At 36.4% G+C, this 15776-nt stretch overlaps 1 protein-coding gene across 1 annotated transcript; it reads right to left on the reverse strand.

The window, feature by feature from the left end:
- Positions 1-1086: 1086 nt before the first annotated feature.
- LOC123649073 (meiotic nuclear division protein 1 homolog) lies at positions 1087-11820 on the reverse strand. The gene is given in 2 exon segments (XM_045566992.1): positions 1087-1807; positions 11602-11820. Coding segments are annotated over 2 exon segments (876 nt in total). The 3' UTR covers positions 1087-1150.
- Positions 11821-15776: the final 3956 nt, after the last annotated feature.

The following is a 15776-nucleotide window of genomic DNA, read 5'->3' on the forward strand; positions in this document are numbered from 1 at the left end:
CTCAATATTAGCTCCATCAAGTTCAAGACACTTTTGTAAGCAATGGTACCAGCCATTTAGTCTATCTCTAAAGAACCTAGGTTTTGGAGAATGTAACCATATCAGCACAGCCTTTTTTACACTATTAATTGAAGAAAAACTGGTGCCCTTTACCAATCTTTTAAGAATAGGAAACAAAAATAAGTCAGAAAAAGCCAGACCAGGAGAGTAAGGTGGAAGCCTAATGATTTCTCATTGAAATTCTCATAAAACTGCCTTTGTTTGATGACAGGAATGAGCAGGAACATTGTTATGGTGGAGAACAACTAGTTGGTGAAGCTTTCCAGGCATTTTTCTACTAAATCTTTAGGTAACTTCCTCAAAACACTCTCCTAATAAGCAGATGTTATCTTTCTTTGGCCCTTCAGAATGTCAACAAGCAAAATGCCTTGAGCATCCCCAAAAAACTGTTGCAATGACATTTGCTCTTGGTCAGTCCATTTTTGCTTTGACAGCAACCTCTCAGTAGCCACTGTTTTGATTGTGCTTTGTCTTTGGGATCATACTGGTAAAGCCATGTTAGATCTCCTATTACAATTCTTCAAAGAAATGCTTCAGAATCTTGATCCTATTTATTTAAAATTTCCATTGCAAGTTCTGGTCCTATCTGCAACTGATCTGGGCACAATGATTTTGGCATCTATCGAGTGGAAAGTTTGTTCGACTTTAATTTTTCAGTCAGAATTGTGTAAGGTGAACCAATAGAGATGTCTATGGTGTTGGCAATTGTTTGTACTACTAATTATCAGTCCTCTTCAATAAGGGAAGAACAAGATGTATTTTTTCCTTACAAATTAATGTGGATGATCTGCCACTACCACCTTCATTTTGAACATCGTCTCATTCCTTCTTAAAATGAATTATCCATTTGCAAACTTCTGATTTCTTTGAGGAATTGTCCCCATGAACCTTTTTTAAAGCATAAATGATTTTACCATTCTTCCACAAAAGCGTTATCATAAATTCAATGTGTGTTCTTGCATCAGTTGTAGTAGAATTCATGTTGCTCTGATAGGGTTACTTTTCTTTATTTTTTTTTTTAGTTGGCTATTATTTATAAATTTACATATTCACAAGCTCATAGATCCATCCTTCACCACCATCAAGCATTTCAGTCTATGTAGTCAAAGTCTTCTGGAATTCCAAAATTTTTATCAATTTTATTTTCTTCAAGTCCAAATTTTCTTTTGGCCCAAGATTTTATTGCAAATATATTATCAGTCCATCTGTTAGCAGCTTCTTTGGCTACTTTATTTGCTTGACCTATTTCTTCTACAACTTGTGGGTCACATTCTTTGTATTTTTCTACTTCTGCCTTTAGCTGTTCCCTTTGGTCCGGAAGTGAGGAAAGTTCTTTTGCTAGCATAGTTCACTCTTCCATCTCATGTTGACCAATTTTAGCTTTTTCAATGCTTTTCTGTAGGTTTGCATGCTTTTGGCTTCCCTCAGACAACTGATATTCCAGAACCTCCAACTTGCATTTCCTTGCATGAAGACCTTTACTTGGAAAAGCCCAATAATAATTAGAAGTTCCAATCCTCTCACAGTCAACCATACCATTGTCAACTAAACTTTGAAGTACTTCTTTTACTGACAAAGCAGTAATGCCTTTCTCTTTGGGAGCAATCTTCTCCATGTCTTTTAATTGAAATACATCTTTTGTCTCAAAAAATATTTCCATCATGCGGGCTCTCTTTTCTTCTGCACTCAGTCCTTTTTTCTTTGACGTGGCGCGGGGGTTTCCCGTGGCGGGGCCTGCGCGCGGGACCTAGGGTTACTTTTCAAACCGATGTCTTATCCTTAATGCCTCAAACTAGACCCTGTTCAAACATGTTATAACAAGTTAGCACGAGTTCATTTTGTTGCCAAAAATTTTTGAGATCCATACATAGTTTGTTCATAATATGCATTTTCCATGAACTTTTTAAAGAGCACTCATATTTGCACAAACTTATGTGCATCTTTTAATTTTTAATTTTTATGGCAAATCTTCAAAAGTTGACATAAAAATGCCTAGGCAAAATTTTATATGTAGGGAAATATATCATGGATAAATCTATATTTAACTCATGTTCGTTCTCCTTATCAACATTCAAAAGAAAAATAATAAGTACCTGCACATGATAAAAATATGGTACTTATTTCATTACAAAAGAGTAACTTTTCAGGAAATGGTATTAACTTAAAATATATTCTTTGTATACTTTAGCACAACATAGAAAAATACATATGGCAATGTTCTGTAAAAGCATAGCCAATCCATATTTTGCATGATTATATTTGTAAATCTTTATTTTAGATCAATTTGGTACAAGTTATTTTCTCTTGAGTAGGAAAGAGTATGATTAAATTGGTTTTGGTCTAAAAATGTATAGCTTCATTTATTTCCTGAATTCTGTCTATAATGATTTGCATTCTATTGTCCCTGCTGTTAGCTGACACCTACCATAATATAATCATATCCCTTTAGTTTTGTTCTATTTCTTTTCTTACCTCCCCTTAATTACCCCTTTTGTACCTCTAGTCTATAGTCTCTGTGTCTCTAATACATAGAGGTACCAATTTTACAACCCCCAAGGCTTGTCAGGTTAAAGATTAATGAGCAGACTATGCCCAAAGGCTTTGGAAAGGTTAAGCATAATTACAAATGGGTATTTTATGCAATGCTGGAGATGTGCAAGCTCTTTTTTAAAAAAGGGCAAGAAAAAAAGTAATGAAACTTATGGGATTCATGTCAACTGTTGTATTTCAAGGGGAAAAAGCGCCTCCTTAAAATGAGAAATTAACATGCTAACCACAAGAGATTGTTAAGTTCTATCCTTTGTTTTATTCTCGATTAACACACACACATATTAACATATGATAGAACACACGTATTAATACAATCACAGGCCTGTACTATCACTGACTTCTAATTTGACTTTTTTTCCTTTGCAATAAAAAGCACATTTCCATATTTAGAGTAAAAAGAAAAGTTATAAATAAATACAGTAGATGAGCTTTGCTACTGGAAAAATTAAATAGCATTCAGAGAAAAAATACGTAGTTCCCACTTGAAATTTTATAGTTCACCATGAAAAGAGCTAGTTTCCATGGAAAAATAACTTAAAGATTCTTTAGAGGTTTAGTTACACAATTAATGTGAAATATAAGATGAACATCTGGCCATCCCATTACCATGGGATGGTATTAGGATTATAGTAATTAAAATAAATCCAGTCAGTGTTTTACTAATTATGAAGTGTTACCAGGGTTAAAATATTCATGTTTAGAAGTCAGAAAAATGTTGACCTAATTGAAGGTGCTTTTCCCCAAAATGTTTTGGAACAAGGGAATATGCTGGAATTAACTTTGCTCGAAAGGAAAAAAAAAACGAGAATATTGATCTTTAAATGTTGAGTTGAGAAGTAAGACTTTTTTTTTTTTACAGGAAAGGTATTAGATATTCACACTGTTAATTCATTTACTTTAAGAGTATTATTCATGCTTTTATCACAGGAAGCCCTCTCCACTTGTCCACTAGATACCTTCACTGGTTCTACTAAATGACTTTTCAGTTGTCATCTCTCACATTTGCATAAACATTTTTCTCTTTGTACTGAATGATTTCTATCAACATAAGAACACTAAGTTTTTCATATCATTTGAAAATACAAAAAACAAATACTACCATATTTTTGATCCTCTTATTCCTCTACATTCAACCCCATTTTACCCATTTTACTCTTTTTTTTTTTTGCCAATAAACATTTTAATAGATGGTCAGTCTTACTGTGAATGGGAAATACAAAGCAAAACAATGACAATATGGTTTTTATTGTCTACCAGTGTAACAAAAATTAAAAGTTTTAAAATATCTAGTATCTACAGAGAGATAGTGTAATGAATACTCTTACAAAGCTAATACGATGGAAATTGCGCACTTTAAAAACAATGTAGCACAATTTAATAATAACAACAAAAATGTATACCATATTATATAGCAGATCTCTTTTTATCTACCCTAGGGGAAGCAGTACACATATGCCCAAGGAGGCATATAAAGTGACATGATGAGTGCGTTGCGCACCGTCTGGGGAATGGTCATGCTTGAAGGTGCTGACTAGGGGAGGTGGGGGCTTCGGGGGAGGGGATGGAGGTATGACTACATGGTGAGTGCCAGGCGCACTGTCTGGGGAATGGACACGCTTGAAGCTCTGACTCAGGGGGATGGGAGGGACATGGGCAATATATATAATCTTTTTTTTTTTTTTTTTTTAAAAACGGAGTCTCACACTGTCACCCTGGGTAGAGTGCAGTGGTGTCATCGTAGCTCACTGCAACCTCAAACTCCTGGGCTCAAGCGATTGTCCTGCCTCAGCCTCCCAAGTAGCTGGGACTACAGATGCATGCCACAACACCTGGCCAATTTTTATATTTTTAGTAGAGACAGGGTCTCCTTGTTGCTCAAACTGGTCTTGATCTCCTGAACTGAAGCCTTGGCCTCCCAGAGGATTACAGGCATTACTTATTTTTTAATAGCAAAACTCCTTTGAATACTTGTCAAATTTTTTCTAATTTCTGAGTTCCCAATTTCTTTTAAATTCACTCCAATAACTTTAAATCACTCCTACTGAGGGTCAAGGTTGCTAATAATCTTCCTAAATCCAATATTCAATCCCAGGCCTCCTCTTCCACAGCCTGTCATCAGCATTTGACATATAATCCCTTCTTTCTTAATATACTTCCTTCACTTGGCATCTAAGACATGCACAAGTAACTGGTTTTCACTTACCTTCCTGAGTGCTCCTTGCTAGCTCATATTCTTTCTGAGTTCTTCATACGTTAAGTAATGTCCCAAGACAGTCTTTGAACATTTTCTCTCCTCTACCAAAACTCTGTCCCTTGGTGAGTTCATTCAGTCCCACAGCTTTAAATATCATTTATATGGTGATGACTGCCATGGCAAAGACTTCTATTATTGCTCAGATATCCAAGTTCTCCCTCACATGACGCAGTTCCCTTGTAGTTAAGTGAGCCCATTGGATTGGCTATCACCAATGGTTGGTGTCTATCTTTCCAGGCCAAAGCATTTAAGAGCTGGTGTGGGGCCATCCGGCTCTCTTTGTGATACAGGTTGATGGTTAAGGTCTTATACTAGATGAAATCAACTTAGATATCTGAGTCAAGTACTTGGAAGTGAGCTGCTCTGGGGAGAGTGTTGGGGACACGTAGAAAACCTTGGATGAGCAAGAAATAAAACTTTCATACTTCAAGTGAGGGATCAGCAAAATTTGTCTATAAAATGACAGATGATTAAAATTTTAAATTTACGGGCCATATGGTCTCCATTGTAACCACGCAACTCTGCCATTATAGTGAGAAAGCAGCCATAGACAAAATGTAAATGAATGAATATGGCTGTGCTCCAATAAAATTTTATTTATTAAAACAGATGTTGGGCTACATTTGGCCTATGGACCATTGTTTGCCAACTCCTGCTTTAAGCCACTGAGATATTGGGGTTTCTTTACTATGACAACACATAGCCTAGTCTATACTTATTAAAGCAACTTTCAAATTTATGTTTCCATTCCAGACCTCAAGGTACAGGAAAGTCAGAGAAAATTTCAGAGGGTACCTAGGATGTGATTTTTTTGTAACTCATTTTTTTATTAGTCACATCCAGATTTCATGGCCACAATTATTATATGTACTTATTCAGATAAATTAAATACATGTATTTATTTTATTTTATTTTATTTTATTTTTTGCAATGTAATATTAATTCATGAATAGATTAAGTAGTTGCCTAAACTGAAGGTTAAGTTTTGAGTAATAAATTATTAAAGAAAGGGTATGCTAAAAGTGTGGGAGAGAATATTGTGTGTTTAGAATCTGACCTGTGGAGAAATCTCACAACACTTGGAAACCAACTTGTGCAAGCTGCTTTATCCAAGACTAAAGTGTGAACTGTGAGGATGTGGTCAGGTAGATAAAAGATGTCTGTTGTCAGCTACACAGAGGATAGATAATCATCAATGACAACTACCTGCCCTCCCAGAGAAAGTTTGGCTTCTGTCTTTATAACTGTAGTGATGAAATTGAAGCTGAACAATGATTATTATTGAATTCTTCAGAGGTAAATGTACCCTAGGACAACAGAGAGAATAGCTTCTTCTTTACTTTTCTGGAAAGTCTAATACCTAAGCTGCTTTCAAAGATATGTCTGCTCCACTTCCTCCCATGATGTAAAACAGGGAGGGCTGTTTATACTACGCAGGGCTACCACTACTAACTCAGTTCAGAAACCACACTGGACACAGAGCCATCCCAGAAGAAATAATCACATTGTATGATGTTGGAGATGCAAGTTTTCCTCAATCATGTTAACTCAAAACCAGGAGTACTCCAATTTTCAAAGTTTATTCTTATTTGACAGACAAAAATTGTCCATCCATCTCCTACTTCTGAATTAAAAATATATTATTTAAGGGATATATTAAAGATTGGTATCCATGTTTTTAAATCATGCCTCAGTAATGACCCCTCTATTGTTGACATAGGAAGAGAGTCTAGATTCAAACCTGCAACCTATTTCACAAGATCACTAATTAAGCTAGACATTCAGTAGCATTAGACATCAAAGGATGGCTTTATGCCAATTAGCTCTATTTTGAATAGCCTGGCAAGTGCAACTGTTAAGTGTTCATGATACTATCTCATAATTTCAACATTAAATATTGGATTAGGAAATACCTAATTTTTGAAGGACAAAACTATTAATATTTAGAAACAAAAATTAGAACTTCTACCTTCATGTGCAATTAATAAAGTTTCTTTTCATGCACTTATTAAGAAATGATGTGGAGACTATGATCCCTTTATTAATTAATTTATTTCTTTTACTATTATTTAAACAATATTACAATAAAGAGAAATAGGCAATAAAATGGATAAGGAGAAATGGTTTGGAAAACTTTTGTCTACCTCATATATGGATGAGGATGCATTTATCAAGACTTTCTCATTGAGTAGCCTTCATCACAAATTGTATCTACAGAACTAACAATATTGGAGCAGAAATCAGATAAGACATTAATATTGTAAAGGCTTGCATAATTCTTGGTCCCTAGACTAAAAATTTTTTCTTTTGTGGTTTTTGATGATGTTTTACTAAAAATATTTCCACTAATTCAAAGGTCTTTCAATTTAATAGCATTTAGATGCACAGCAAGATGTTGCACATTGCAAGGATTTATTTTCCTATTCATATGGAATTGATTAATGACTAACAAAGAATATGACAAAGTCAAAATGAGAATAGAAAATAAGTGTACAAAAAAAAACTAAGAAAGCCTGAGGAGGTGGGGTGTGACTTTAGATGCAGCTTGGGTGTATACAATATCTTGGAAGAACACATTCAATCTGTGGAGTAGAAGAAAAGAGCACATGTCAGCATTTAATAGTGATTTACATATGTTATCTCGTGTGGCCTTCCTAGAAACTTAACCAATATTATTTTCTTCAATATCATAAAAAGAAACTAAGATTCAAAAGGGTTTAGAAATTTGCCCCAAATCATTTATATCAATATTTCCTAAACTTCTGAGGGCAGGAGGATCACTTATGGCCATATTACAAACTCAAGGACCATAGTTTTATCCTCCTAAGTTTCGGTCTGTAGTTTTCATAACCTTTCCACAGTTTACCCAGAATTTTAGAAACACTGACTTGGATAGCAAATAGTAAAGCCAGGATTCCAAAGGCATATTTCTGTGTCCACATAAGAACACTCTAAGTTCCAACCAAAACCAGCATTAGATAGGAAATAAAATTTATAATCTCCTCATTTGAACATTAATATTGAATGTGACATTAATTAACCTTGAACATTAGACCTATCTTCCTTGCAAATAAAAGGGAAAGTTTTCTCTGAGGTCCAGCACTTATTTTAGGGTTCTAGTCTATATAAACACTACCTATGCTAATTAATTTGGTTACTACTTTGCTATATATTTAAATTTAAGTAGTTCCAAAGTTTTGTTTAGTTGCAATATTGGGGATAAATAAAAAATGTGGCTTTATATTTTGTCCAGGGAAGCAGGAACTGCTGTTGATATGATTACTTGCACCAAGGAGGCTTACGGGAGCTGAAGCTTTGAGGTTTTATGGTTTTATCTATTCCCCCATCGCACATATTGAATTCATTAGCACATAGATTTAGAAGCCTGGCTAATCATCAAAGGTAATGCGTAGATGCACTCTGGTCAAGTAAATTCTGCTACCAGAGGTTTTTCTTTTCTCAGTAATTATTTATTAAATTGTTATAATATCTTACCTTTTTCAAATGAGAAAGTGATCATGCATTTTTCAAAACATTAAACCACTTTATAACCTTCACAATCTCAAAATTCTTCAAATTTAAGTATATTAGGCGTGACACAGATAGATCAATAAATAAATTATTATAAATTTATATCACATTTGTATATTTTTGGTATCGTGCTAAAAAGGGAATTTTTTTTATTTCAGCATATTATGAGGGTACAAATGTTTAGGTTACGTATATTGATTGCCCTTGCCCCTCCTTCCCCCCCACTCCCCACGAGTCAGAGCTTCAAGTGTGTCCATCCCCCAGACAGTGTGCTTCGCACTCATTACGTATGTATATACCCATCCCCTCCTCCCCTCTCCCACCTGCCCGACACCCGATGAATGTTACTACTATATGTGCACTTCAGTGTTGATCAGGTAATACCAATTTGATGGTGGGTACATGTGTTGCTTATTTTTCCATTCTTGGGATACTTCACTTAGTAGAATGGGTTCCAGCTCTATCCAGGAAAATACAAGAGGTGCTATATCACCATTGTTTCTTATAGCTGAGTAGTACTCCATAAAAAGGGAAATATTTTAAATTCTTTCTATTGAATAGCAATAGTTTGTTTTAGTCTTCCTTTAAGTTTATAAATCAAAGGCCTCGTGATTATGAAGTTCAGCCTTGTATTTGTTTTCTAATTCAACAAATGTGTTGGTACAATTATTTGCAAATGTCTTTTGGTTTTTTGTTTGTTTTATCTGGGTTTTTTTGAGACAGAGTCTCACTCTGTTGTCCTGGGTAGAGTGCTATGGCATCATCGTAGCTCACAGCAACCTCAAACTCCTGGGCTCAAGGGATCATCCTGCCTCAGCCTCCCCTGTAGCTGGGACTACAAGCATGCCAGCCTAATTATTCTATTTTTAGTAAAGACACGGTCTCGCTTTTGCTCAGGCTGGTCTTGAACTCCTGAGCTCAAGTAATCCTCTTACCTCAGCCTTCCAGAGTTCTAGGATTACAGACATGAGCCACTGCACCTGGCCTGCAAATTTCATTATTAGATATTTTGAGTCTTTCCAATATGAACAAGAAGTTATCCCCATCCTCAGAAAGTTTAAAATTCACTATTTAGGTCAATTCAGTAGAAAAGCATAGCCAGATAATTAATTGGAAAAAAATTCCAAGAATTGTCTGATAAATACTTATAACATGGATCTAAGAAAATTAATACATCCCATTTTACCATCAGAGACTATAGCTGTGACCGTTCAAGTATTGGATAAGGAAACATCAGAGATTGTGAAGGAATAAAAGCAAACCAAGAGGTAAGCATGGAGACCAGGTCTTAAATAACAGGCAGTGAGGTTTGGGGACAGAAGGCAGAAAAGGGACACAGGAAACTGGCAGACAAGGAATTAGTACATTAGTACAAAACACAGAAAAGAATAATGTGCATAAAGAAAAGCAGATCTAATTTCATGTAAAATGATGGGAGAAGTTACCTCTAAAATGCTAACACATGAAAGATTAATGTTCACAAAAACTGTGCTGACAAATTCCCATAGAAAATCAAACTGAAATTTCTCCCAGTTATTTGAGGAATTGGTCATTTGATGAAGCAATCATTTGCTGTTGCTTGTTGTGAGTTGGTTTATTTTCACAATTTAGTACAACAACTGGGAAGAGCCCTTGTCAGGAGAGCTGGGTTCTATCGTGTCAGTGCATATTAGATGTGCATGACAAAACTCCTCTGAGTTTTAATTTTCCCCTATGTAAAATGGTGCCATGCAAAGCAAAGTTTGGGTGTAGAGTGGAATGAAAAGAGATTTTAGTTCCAAGATTTGGTGACATGACAACACATAGACATATGGCACAGGATAGAATAAGAAAACAATGTAGAGAATTACTATGGTAAGGTCATCGTTCACAGGCCCTAGAACAGGGAAACAGAGAAAATGTTTACCATGTGATATCCCATGGATGAAACAAGATTTAATCTGGTGTTATAATAGGACACACAATAGGTTGGGGAAAACACAAAAACAAAGGCATGAGAAGAAACAAAAGATATAAAATGTGTGTTAAGAGAGAACTTACAGGGAGTTGAAGGAGAAAAAGCTAGTCAAGATTCAAAGAATAGGCATGGGATGCATATATTATGGTTGGAGACTATTTGATTTTTCTTTTTAAAGTGACTATATCTGTGATTTACAGTGGAATCCATCGTGTGCGGCCCTACTGTCACCTCGTTTAGTCCAGATCTGTGGTCTCATAGCCAATCAGTCATGGCTCTTTCCCACACAGCCTTTCTAAATCCATCTCAACATAGGCAGCTCTTACCAATGCAGGAACATGGGCAGAAAAGTCAAAACATACTTCCTATTCTTACTTTTGAGAAATTAAGCTTGTAGCTCAGGTAAAATGGAGCCAGAGTTGTATCACTGGCCTGGGAACCTGGAGAATGGAAGGAAGAAAAAGATGAGACCCACAACAGAGGCTTTGGCACCTGCAACATGAAATAGGTGAGGAAATGGGAGGCCACCGACAGGACTCAAAGGCATCTGCCTGGAACCCTGGAGGACTGATAGTGCCCATCAGAAAAAAGAGAAAGCCAACCCAGGAAGCCGATGTGATGGGGAACTTGATTAGGGCTTGCTGAATGTAGGTACAAGCAGGGCATATTCACTGGAACTGGACCTCATGGCAGGAGAAGGATTTGAGTGGACTGGAAAAGCAGCAAAGGCATTTTAGAGAGACAAAATATAGCCAATATATTGTATCTAGAAGAGTGGAGACCGCAAACTTGGAGCACACTCTTCCTAATGGGGAAGAGGGGGACATGGGGTTGGCTAACAAGGTGAGGCAATTTATGAGATGTCCTATAGGCTCTCCCTATTCTCCCAGGGCTTGACCATTCTCCCTTCTTATCAACATATTGAAAGTGGCCAGGGAAGCAGGAGTCTTTGCTTAAGCGGCATGAAAAATAAGAGAGACACAAAAGTCAGTGTAAGTCAGGATAAGAAGAATGCATACATAAGGAAGACCCATGCATAATTCCAGCCTGCCTAAGTCCCTAGCCTTCACTGAAGGGTTGGTTTGTACCATTTGTATTTGATGTGCATAATGGCTGCTAAATTATGCTTCAGTAAAATATTCCATACTGTGCAAATAAAGTGGGCATTGTCTGGGATACAAGGGGATTTTTCTGAGCGGTGATGCTTTGGTCCTGGCTTTGTATTTAATCCTCACAATTTGTAACAAACCTGTGGCCCTCCCCGACACTCTCGGTTCATCACTGTCACTGGACACAAAGGTGTTATACTCAGTGACTCAGTTCTTTTCATCCTCAATTTACAGGAAAGAAAAGGGGGCATCACGGTGTCTGTGTGAAGCCTCGCAGATGGAAAGTGTTCATGTACTGAAGGTGCAGAAGTCGCCTCCACCCCCACATGAGTCAAACCCTCAGTCCTCCATGAGGCCATGGGTAGATAATCTTGATACATGAAACCCTAGAAAAAGCATATTTGGTGGTATATTTTCTAATTAATTTTAATCTCCATATTTGAGTTTGTTTTGTTATCAGGTCATGGAATAAAAGTATAGAAAAAATAAGGACTATTATTGATGTGCAATGAACAGCTAAGGCCGGTATATGATGAATCTCAAATGTCACTATACTTATTTTTATCTTATGCCTTTGGGAAACATGGTGAGAAAAAAGAACAATAGAAGCACCTCTGCCATAGATGGGTAGGGTTCCACCTGTGTTTCATACATGAGTGGTCAGGTAATAACAGACACGAAGTGAGCTGCCCTGATACTGATCATCCCTTTGGGAGATAAACTATAACTGGTCTCCTCAGAGTAGAAAAAGAATAAAATGGATTTGAATGCTATTTGCTGAAGCAAGGTCACCACGGCTGAATAGTAATTTAGGATGCATAACAGTCAACACAGACATTTGGTCCTTGGTTGTCTGTAAATTAAGGTATTAAATTTGTAAGATACTGTTTTTAATTCACAGTTTTAATATAATTGTGTTTACTCAATCAGAGTTGTTCGACATTGTAATTTCTAAGTTCTAATCTGTTTTTTAAAAAGGCAGAGCAAGCATTGATTGTCCTCATTAAAGTTTCAACAGCAGCTATAAAAGCAGCATGATGGAGCTGAGCATCAGCTTAAGGAGAAAAAGGAAGGGAAATGATGGAACTAGGACAGGAGAGAAGTTCGAATTTTTACACCTGTTCTAAATCACTGTATTTGTCTGGTTCATGCTGCTATAACAGGATACCTAGGATGGTAATTTATAAAAAAGCAGAGATTTATTTCTTACCATCCTAGAGGCTGGGAAGTCCAAAGTCAAGGGTCCTGTATCTGGTGAGGGCCTTCCTGCTATGTCATCCCATGGCAAAAGGCAGAAGAACGAGAGAGGATGTGCAGGGGTGGGGGGGAGAGGGCAAAACTCATCCTTTTATCTGGAACACACTCCTGCAGAGCCCTCATGACCTAATCACCTCTTAAAGGTCCCACCTCTCAACACTGTTGCATTGGGGATTCACTTTCCAACACATGAACTTTTGGGGACATATTCAAACCACAGCAGTCACCCTCTTGGGATACCTGCTGTGGGGTAAAAAGGCTATGAATAATGAGCACGTGACAAGGTGAAGCATGGCAAAGTTGCTGACAGCTAGGATTTATCCTAAATATTCCAAAGGCAGCACTAGGAAGAGCAAAGGTTCCCAGAGATCTGCAGGAGGGAGAGGTACTAGGGTAAATGTGTTGGAAAAGCACCACAAAAGTTTAGAAAACTAGAAAAAAAGCAAGAAGGAAAGACAAAGGCTGGCAGTTGGAAAGAACCTGAGGCCTGTGAAATAGATTTTAATTTGAATGCTTTTCTACATCTTTCTTTTGAAACATTCTTTTAAAAAATGTGTTTTATTATGACCTGGTGATTTGATACTTTTCATCTTAAACAAACCTAATCTCTGAATTAGTAAGTAAAATACTAACTGTTGTGGCCTCACGTGTTACTATGCAATTAGACATGTGATTAGTCAATGGTCCAAGATGAATGGAATATTACAGCTCATAATAACTTTAGAGTATCATGGACAGTTAATGGCCTTTGGAAAGAAATACTACTCAAGCTTCGGATTCCAGCTGAACTCTGCATGCTGTAAGGGCAGGAGAACTTAGACCAGATGAGTCCCTTTCACAAGCACATGTCATGCTGTGTGGATCCGGCTGTGGAAACAGTTTGCCAATCTTATCTCCGGAAACACATAGTCGGTGTTCAGCCAATAATGAATGTCAAAATAATACTTAGCTTCTCTTTGGGTGATTCAAAGGGCTCTGGCCAGAAAATAGGCATAATAACCTTTCTGGCATGTTTCTCATTAATCGTCCTTCAAACTGAGAGAAGTATTTTCAGAAGATTGTTTGCTTATGCTGAAAGATCAGGGAGCAGTGAACAGTGTGAAAAGCATAGAAGTGGACATAATCATTATGAGTGATATACTACCTCAATGAAAATGAAAGTCCATTCTTGGCACTGGGATCTGTGAAAAGTTTCTGTGTATCTATTACTATGTTATAGCAGATAACTGTCTTGGCACTTCTGAGCATCCATGTGCAAAATCAAGATTTACATATGAGTTATATATGTTTCCCATGTTTCTCTTTATCCAATCAAATGTCTGGCCTTAAATTGAAACCAAGAAGAAAAGTGTTGGACAGTTCAGGATCAGAGAAATGGGGATAGGACATGAGACATTCCTAATATGGGTATGTGGGAAGAGTACTAAAAGAAAGGCCACCTTTGAAAGGGAGAAGATGGCAAATGGAGCTCCCATCCCAGTATTGCCCCCGTATCCTACCTCCCTGCAAGACAAGACAAAAATGCGGGTGAAGACATGATTGCAACAAAATATCTTTTCAAGGAAAGTAGATGGTTCTAGAATGCAAACACCACTTTCCATCCCAGAAAATAAGAATGAGTCATGAATGGTAGGCTTATGTCTAGCGAAGTAAGTATGGTGCAGAAAGACTAGCCTCTGAAACTGGGGTGGGACAGAACTGAGACAATGAGAAAATGACTTAGAACAGTCTTGAAAAAGTGTTTTTCCCAAAAATTCCTCTGCTGGGATAATTTAAAACAAGCTGTTGGTGATGAAAAGAAGGTGTTTCAGAGGAGAATACTTTTCACTGATTCCTCTGGTATTTTCCTGTAGATCTCAATATTCCCGTTTGTCTTTTATTACTGGGCTTTTTTGTTTTATACCAATTTTAATAAGTTTGGGATTTATTATAAATATGCTTTTATTGTAATGTTCTCAAACATTTTGAGAAAAGACAAGATATAAATTAACAATAAATTAAAAATACTGTCCAGTCTTGGTACTCCTTAGATTTTTCAAGCTAGGAAAAATAGAGAATAAAATAAATATACATAGACATTTATTTATTTTTATCTCTATTATATATTACATATATATCTTTTCTATATATTTAAATATACGTATATATCACCTATAAATGCATATATCCTATGGCAGGAAGAGGGTGTATATATGACTCATTGAAGAATAATGAGTCAATTATTTGTTTAAGGTTAGAGACTTCTTTTACATGAAGCTTACTTTGATGTATGATGCTTCTAGAAGAAACAAAAATTGGAAAAGTATTTATAATGATTCAGATTCTCAGAAAGAATATTAAAACAATGCAAAATTTTTAGAATTGGAGGAAAAATAGAGATATTAAGACAAAAATCTGTCTTTGTGTCAGTGAAATAAAGCCCATGTATGATACAAAATTTACTGATTATGTACATTCATCAGAAGCTTTTGGGATGAAACCGCTTCCTTCCTACAGAAACTGTAGAGAGGAGACTGCTTTACTTTGCCAAAGCAGACACATCAATTTGGAAGAGAAAAATCTGTGGGAAAAAAAATAGAAAATAGAGAGAATAAGCCTGCAATAGCACTGCTACCTCTTAGAAAGCTCTCTCTAAGCCAGGCCCTTTTTAAGTACTTCACATGCATTTACTCATTAAATCTCCCAACTGCCTTATGATGCAGGCTTGAAGAGGTTGTGCTGTTTGCTTCAGGTCATGCAGCTAATTAGTGGCAGAGCCAGGATTCAAACTCAGGCTACCTGGTTCTAGAGTTCACCTTCACCATAAAATACCAAAAAAAAAAACAAAAACAAAACAAAGACAAACAAACAAACAAAAAAACCTACAGAATGGGAACAAGGCAAATGGAGACCAAAAACAGTCTTCCTTTTCTGATGAAGTTCATGAATGGAAAAGCTTATGAAGGAAGCATCATTGAGGAGATTATGAATGAAACAGCAGTTATACTTCTTGAAGTATCTAATTTATTAATCAATACCCATCGACTACCTTATAATTTTAAGACACAATGTTAGCTGT

The sequence above is a fragment of the Lemur catta genome, chromosome 13 (assembly GCF_020740605.2).
Source record: "Lemur catta isolate mLemCat1 chromosome 13, mLemCat1.pri, whole genome shotgun sequence".
Classification (NCBI taxonomy): domain Eukaryota; kingdom Metazoa; phylum Chordata; class Mammalia; order Primates; family Lemuridae; genus Lemur; species Lemur catta.